The sequence below is a fragment of the Mus musculus genome, chromosome 16, assembly GCF_000001635.26.
Source record: "Mus musculus strain C57BL/6J chromosome 16, GRCm38.p6 C57BL/6J".
NCBI lineage: Eukaryota > Metazoa > Chordata > Mammalia > Rodentia > Muridae > Mus > Mus musculus.
In genome coordinates, this window is record NC_000082.6 from 28922117 (window position 1) to 28929926 (window position 7810).

At 49.1% G+C, this 7810-nt stretch overlaps 1 protein-coding gene across 2 annotated transcripts in view; it reads right to left on the reverse strand.

The window, feature by feature from the left end:
• The window catches only part of Mb21d2 (Mab-21 domain containing 2), a 103537-nt gene extending 95941 nt beyond the window's left edge, over positions 1-7596 (reverse strand). Inside the window, exon 1 of one of the 2 annotated variants that reach the window (XM_030249109.1) lies at positions 7337-7596. Coding sequence is in view for 1 of the 2 variants with exons in the window: in NM_177718.3 (NP_808386.2) it covers positions 7337-7547 (211 nt within the window). In the remaining variant the exon portion in view is untranslated. The remainder of the gene's footprint in view (positions 1-7336) is intronic. The other variant, NM_177718.3, reaches the window with a different exon arrangement.
• Positions 7597-7810: the final 214 nt, after the last annotated feature.

The window sequence follows — 7810 nt, forward strand, 5'->3', positions numbered from 1 at the left end:
GGACTGTAATCTATAAAACACTTTGTTTACTGTGCAAAGATAAATTATTATTGACTGTAAATACTCCATTTATAACAAAGAATTGCTGTAATTGGAGTCCCAGAGGAAGCATACAACCATTTGGAGCATAAATGATAGAACACGGGGAAAGATAACCAGTGCAAGTCACCAGCAATGACAGGGGCTAGTCCGGAAGAATCATAAGATGCCCAGAGAAGAAAAAACAAGGGCCATACCAAAGGACCCATGCCCACGAGTGTACAAGGCACTGCCTACTGCTGTTGGCAAGCAGTTGCAGCAGACAGACACTCTAGGCATTTCTGATGCTGCCCTTGGGAACGTCTTAAGAAAGGCAGAAATGTCTTATATAGGAAAAGTCACCTACATTCCTCTATCACATAAGAAGACCAAGACCTCATAGCTCCAGAGGAGATAGTCAAGTGTGGCTTAACAGAGAAAAACATGCGACAATTTCAGAAAAAGAGTTCGTTTCCCTTTTTGAGGATTTTATCTAAGCACAGGCATCATGTCCAACTGGGCTCCTTAACTGTTCTGTGGCAATAGATCCTTTTTACAGTCCAGTCCAGTCTATGAACTCACTCCTGGATCCTTTTTACAGTCCAGTCCAGTCTAGGAACTCCTGGGAGGAACCGTATGTATCATTTATTTAGTAGGGCTTTGAGACAGGGTCTTACTTCTTAGGTTAGGCTAGCTTAGACTCACTGGATATCACCCAGGCTGGTCTCGAACTCATGATTCTCCTATCTCCCAAGCTCTCGGATCACTGGTATGCTCCTTCATGCCTGGCAAGAACAGTGCACTTAAATGGAGACAGCAATGTGATACGGATTTTCAAAGAAACTCTGCATTAAAATACACATTTCAAAGTAAATCTGAAATAGAACATGTGATTCTTTGTTACCCCCCAATAAGTAAAATATTTAATAATAGTCTGGTGTCTGCCTTTATGGTGAAACAACAGTGGTTTCTTTTACACTTTTATTGTATGTATTTTGTATATGTGCACACATGCAGGTGCCTATTTTGTGTATGTGCATACATGCATGTGTGTATTTTGTGTATGTGCACACATGCATGTGTATATTTTGTAACTCGCAATTCATTGTTCCCATGGAGCCAGGCTAGGAAGCCAATCAGGAAAGCAACCCAAGGGGCTGGAGAGAAGGCTCAGTAATTAAGAGTGTTGACTGCTCTTCCAGAGGTCCTGAGTTCAATTCCCAGCAACCACATGGTGGCTCACAACCATCTGTAATGGGATCTGATGCCCTCTTCTGGTGTGTCTGAAGACAGCTACAGTGTACTCATATACACAAAATAAATAAAATCTTAAAAAAAAAAAAAAAAAAAAAAAACAAGAAAAAGGAAGAAGAAAAGAAACATGAATCTTCTGTATAGAGCCTACAGTGTGATACAGGAGATACACTGGAAGGTGACAACGCTCTCAAGGTCACGCATGTCGGGAGTCTGTCAACCTCAATTAGTACACCACAGAGTGAGCTCCAAGTTGAACAGCGGCATCTTCTCTTAGAGTAAGACAGACGGAGTAAAAGACAGGACGAGGCCTCATTCCACAGGCTCCTCGTCAGAGCCTTTCTTTCACTGTGCGGTATATGACACCATATTGATGAACTTGTAAAAACAGCATCAATCCTGTCGGGCCTCTGTTACACAAAACAGTATGCACGTAAGTACCTACAGGTGTAAGCACGGTGCAAACACAGATGTCTAGTAAAATGTGCGTGGAAATATCATTAGTGATTACCATGCAGAATGGTTTTGCTTCTTGTGTTCCAGCTATAGAAAATGGGCAGAAAGAGGATCAACGAAGGCTAGGAGACACAGGGTCACCCAGACACCACAGATTACAAAACAGAGCTACACGATGCCCTTCTCTTGGGTTACACAAAAGACTTCAGATCCCAAAACAATCAAACACAGGAAGTAGGCACAGTTATTAAACCCCCTTGGTGTGTTCTTACATAGAAACTGAGACTCAACTTCCAAAAATGCCTCGCCCAAAATCACACAGCAAGTCTCTAGAAGCCCTGATGGGGAAGCTAGATCCCTAACTCAGGCGAGTGGAAGAGAATATGGCCTTTGCTGAAATCAGAGGCTGTGCACTGGCCTGACTTTAGATCTACGTTGCCAACTTGTCGTAGTAAACTTGGGCAAATTTCTGGTGTTTTCCACTCACTGGGCTCCTCAGCACGGATCTAGTCTCCAAAGATAGCCAGGAAGACACTCACTGCGCTTGGGAACAGGTCTAGTAGACAGATAATGAACAGCCTCAGGCTTTAAGGCAGACAGACAGAAGTGCTGAACGCCCAGTTTGGAGATCTCTAGGGATTCTCAATCGATACATCTGAAATGGGACCAGAAAGTCTGAGTTTTTCTAAAGTTCCCCAGGAGAATTGAAAGGGCTTAGCATTCAATGACAAGTTCTCAGTTTGACAAGAGGGACTCTAATAGGCTGTGAGAATACAAAAGAGGCTTAGCCTAATCGGGAGCCGTGCAGTGTCCAATGATGCCACTAGAACCACAGGACCCAGGACCCACAGCAGCTCCCAAAACTCGCCTCGGGAGGATGGAGGACTCGCTGCTGAGAACCAACTGAACTTTGCGCACATGTGCACACACACACACAATTTAGAGGGGCCCTACTGCCCTAAACGTACGATGCTTCCAGAAAGAAAGCAAATCGGAAACCATCTTAGAATTTATAAGGGAATAGCACGTTAGTGGATACAACGTTAAACCAAGCAGAGGGGGCTGATATGGCGACATCGACAGTAAATGCTGCTGCGTGAACTGGCATCCACAGATCAGAAAGTCACCACTTCCAAATGACCTCCCTCCTCAGGAGGTGTAAAGATCGCCTGGAAATGCGGTAGGTCCCAGAGCACTCAGAAGCACTTTGAAGGGTGAGGAGCACTCAACTCAGAAGAACTCTGAAGGGGACACATGGTGCTTATTGGGTTGGTTGGGGACAGCCAGGAAACCTGTTCTTAGAGTAAATATCCAATGCAGGGGTTGAGAGAGGAATGGGGTCAAAATAGACCCATGTGAAGTTCTCAAAGTTTCTGCTCCCTGTTTTACTCTCAGATTCCTGCAGAGGCTAACAGGACGTGCTGGGTGGGAGGAAAAAGAAAACTGTACCGAAAGGAACAGACAGCAACCAAAGGGCAAAGAGAAATCACCCCCGCTTGTGCAGGCATAGCAGGCCAGTAAGAGCAATATTCCCCAGGATGTAGGTCCTTCCAGTGTCTGAGCAAAGAGTGAGGGAAGCAAAAGGGATGCAGGCGCTTGCACTGAAAACACCCGAGTCTAACGGAGCAGCCAACAGGCGGCTCGCTGATCAAAACTCAGCTCTAAGTGATCCTGAGAAGAACCTGTCCTCTTGGCACCTCTCAGTGGTCCATCTCCAGGACGGCATCTGCTTTATATAGTTGGATGGGACACATCCTTAAGATTGTCAGATTACAGGAGATGGCAGATTTAGGCAATGGAGCTAACATCATAGCAAGCACACACTATAAGCTTAACATACACAAACTGAATGTTGGAATTAGCCAGGCTCCCTTCAGCCACAGCCCATATCCTCCAGGCTACTGCAAACTGAACTACATACTTCTTTCCGGAGTGAAGCTGTGCTAGTCGTTTCAGATGAAATTCACTGTGTTCTCTAATACAGTACCTTTCTTCAATAAATAATAAAATTTTTCTTCCTCTCCAGTTAGATTCCAGATATCATGCTGAAAGGATGCATTATTCTTGTCTATGTATAAAAGATGTTCTTTAAAAACTAATACCACACAGCCAGCAAGGGGCAGAGTGGGGCTGGAACTAGTGTGTGTGACAGTCACTGTGATTTTTTTTTTCCCAATCAAGAATTCAAATAGGTGATCTTGCCATGGAATAAAACACTTGAGCTCCGAGTGCTTGCTTCAGCAATCACTGCAGAGGCTGCCTGCGTTACGTGAAGACTCTCAGCTCGAAACAGAAGCAAAAACCCTGAAACAAGTGCTTTCTCAAAACAAAGCTCTCTCTTGCCCGAATCCCGTGCTTTTTACGATGAATGCACTCAAGTAGGAGAGGAGCGTGTCTGAGTCACTATGATTTATTACCCACTCGTTTTGGTCTCTTTATCCCACTACCTCTCAGCATCTTCGCCTATGGGGTGGGAATGAAGCCCCTGCTCAGAAAGACCCCATGGAGCTCCTGCCCTGAGAAAGTGGTCAGCAACTGACAGCTGCTCTCGTGACCAGGCCACGGCACCAAACCCTGGTCTGTTGGTGACTACACATCTCTTCCTGCCTTTTTCACCTCCTGCACACTCTCTCTTCCACGTGTGCTCCACAGAAAGACCACGGACTCTTCCATCCGACTTCACTAGGGAAGGAAGGTAACAAAAGATCCAGCAGAGAGAGTATGCAAATATCAAATATTATTAAAACATGAATGAACTCTGATGATTTCTATGAATTTTGATAAACGGCGTTCATTATGGACTTCCAGCCTCTCGACACACTCCGAGGTCTCTCAGATATTAACTAGATAATAACAGCCATCGTTCTCCTGAAAGAACAAGGTGTAGAGAAACTGAAGTGATGCTTGGCCTCCAAAGGCACTGGAATCACAGCACAAACAGAACCCAGAGTCTTCCATGACCCTCAATGGGCTCAGCCTTAGCCTGTGCAGGTCCTGCTTACACAGGTTAGTGGGTATCCTACTGCTGGGGGGGGGGGGGCTACTGAGTGCACTGGCTGCTTCCTTCACTCATTGCAGAGCCTCCCCCCCCCAAAAAAGAAGACTAGATAAAATGAAAAGATGGGAAGCTACAAGGGCCTCGTTCCAAGCTAACAACCTTGTAGCACAGATAGGGTCCTCTGACCATCAACCCTGGCCCCCAACTGCCTGTGCCTGGAAGAAGCATTATGCACATTTCCATTAAAGAGGATTGGACAAACGCCTTTGCCATCTCATCCTGACTGAGAGGATAACGGTTTTTTTTTTTTTTGTTTGTTTTTTTTAACTGCTTAAAATCCTCAGGTGCAGTTCAGACAAGAGACAGAACAAAGCCAAGAGGACTACCCCCAACAGCTCCCTAAACCGAGGGCCTGATGCCACCCAAGTGACACCACCTTAACAAGCTTGGGGGTGGGGTCATCAAGACACCCTATCTGCATATTCATGAAAGACTCCAGACCACAGCAAGTGAAAGTGTACAAAAAAAAAAAAAAAAAGAGATTTTGTTTCTCAAGCCAAGCGAGAATCTGCTTTAGAGAGAAGTAAATCCACATGGAGACCCTGGCTGTCGCTAAACCTTCGCTGGCCTAGAAAAGCCAGCACCTCATTAAAGGAAACCAAGGGATTCGAAAATGAATGCAGTACCACACACAGGCAAGCTCATTTCGCCATCTGCCCGGTAGTACCCAGAGGGGCAAAGGGCTTAGATGCTACTCTTGAAGTCTCTCTCCGGCAGGTGGAAATGCCAAAGTCCCAGGGGAGGGAAAGCAACCCTTCCAAGGTCAAAGGACTGAGAAGGGAGGGAAGCAAATCTTGTTTACCTGTCGGCAGTGCCACTGGTGACACTAAACACACGCATAAATTAAGTGCCCTGGAATAATTTACCTTTTGTATGTGACTTAAGACCTGACTAATTCACTGTATCGGATGAAGGGACCGTGCACAAGTCCCCATTGAGCCAGGCATTTAAACTTACTCTCCCCATCACCTCCCATGACTCTCCTCACCACTATCTCTACACACAGACAAGGGGGTGGGGGTGGGGGGCTAATATACCATAATGGCAGGCAGTGGTTAGCTATGCCAAAGAGAAAGACCATGGTTAAGCAACTTAAATAACTGCCTTGAGCTTTCTGTGTGCGCGCCTAACCCCACCCCCAACACCCGTCTTTCTGACAATCACTGGTTTGGTTCTAAGATATGGAGGGCTTTGTAAGGGCTTTTACACTCCTTTCTGAAAGCTGACTCCCACCACATCGTGAATTAAAATAATAATTCAATTAAACAGTCAAACATCCAAATATGGATCTTTCAACCACATTCCCCACCTAGAATACCTAGAATATACGTGTGGAGTGAGCAGGAGAAAGAAAACATACTCCCGCGTTTAACACGGCCCATCCAACTTGCTTAATTCTTCAGAGGACCAGTGGACCACATTCAATCGGTATCACTTCGACTTGAGCTAAGAGAGGCAAGAAAAGGTATCTGGAGGGAATAAGGTAGGAAGAAACAACAGTGCAATCTCGTTAGATCCCAAGAGAATGCAAAGACTCTGTCCTGTAGTTAAAAGGCCTTTGTCAATCACAATTACCACTATCTGAAAAATTGACTGTGGAAACCTTTGGAGAGCAAGGCTCCTCCAGTCCAGCCCTGCTGAATGTAAACCACGGGGCCACCACTGCTGCATGACAGCGCTACACACTCGAGGCTCCCAGCAGCGGATGCTCATTCTACAACTCAGAAGCAATAATCCCACCGCAGGACGCCAGGGATAGGGTTGGATCCCCGGAACCCATTATTTTTCTTCATCTTTCCAGACCCGTCGGTGAAGAGCTGGGGGATACGGTGGGAGAAATTTTTCTAACCCAGGGCTGCCCAGAGTGGGAAACTTGAGCACCTCTTAGCCATCAGTAGGACAATACACAAAGACGAGGGGGACAGCGCTCCTCCGCGGCCAGAGCTCTGAGCTTGGTCGTGTTCAAGCAAGGAATTAGGAATTCCAGCTCAGCAACAACCCGGAGAAGCACCGGAAATGCTTCCGACCCCTTCAAAGGGAAGTCGATTTGCAAATCAAAGTTGGAGGCAACTCCGGGCGCCCGGACTACTTCCGCGGGTTACTCTGGAACACCCAACAAGTTTGGCCACCCGGGGCTCGGCGTGACAGCGCCGCGCCGCAACCACGACAGAAGCAACTTGTCGCTCCAGCACGGGTCGGCCTCCACCACGGCCGCCCGGGGTTGCAGGAGAGCCGGTGTCAGCCGGCCGGAGCCGCTTGGGGACTCCCCAAGCCGGGAGGCGTCTCCCGCCGCCGCCTCACCTGCCCGCCAGCCCCGCGGCCGAGGAACCAACAAAAGAGCGGGCGATCGGGAAGGAGAGGGGCACCCCGCGCCGAGCGCAGCAGGCAGGAGCGGAGGGGGCAGCTGAGCTGGCGGTGGAGAGGAAAGGGGACCTCACGGAACCAGGGGTGACACCCCGGGCAAACGCCAGAGCGGGGACCATAGCTTCCACCCGCTCCATCACACCCGCGCACACACGCATACTCACACATCCTCCCCGTTCTCCTTACCCAGCATGGAAAAGATGAAATCCTTGGCAGTGTGGATCTCCAGCGCTCTCTGGTCGTCGTATTCCCGCTGGTCGTGCCTGGTGAATTCCTGGATGAGTTTGTTCAGTTCCTCCACCCGAGCTCCAGACCTGAAATCCAGCTCCGGGAAGGCAGGCTTGTTGTTGCAGCCCAGGGAGGCTGCCTTGCTGGCGGTGGGAGCCGCCATCTTCATGCAAAACGCGCCGAGCGGCGGCTCCGCGGCGGCCGCGGCACCCACCCCCGCCCCCCACCCCGCCCCGGCCTCCCGGCGCGGCTGGGCAGCCCGGCCCGTGGGCGGGCTGGCTTCTGGACGGGCCCCGCGCCGCGCTGCGCTCGGGGCGGCCGCGCTCCTTCGCGGGAGGAGCCCGACTGCGGCGAGGTGCGCGTGTGGCCCCGGCCCCCGGTCCTCCCGCCCCCGCCCGCTGCGCCGCTGCGGGCCCCTGCCCTCCTCGAGTC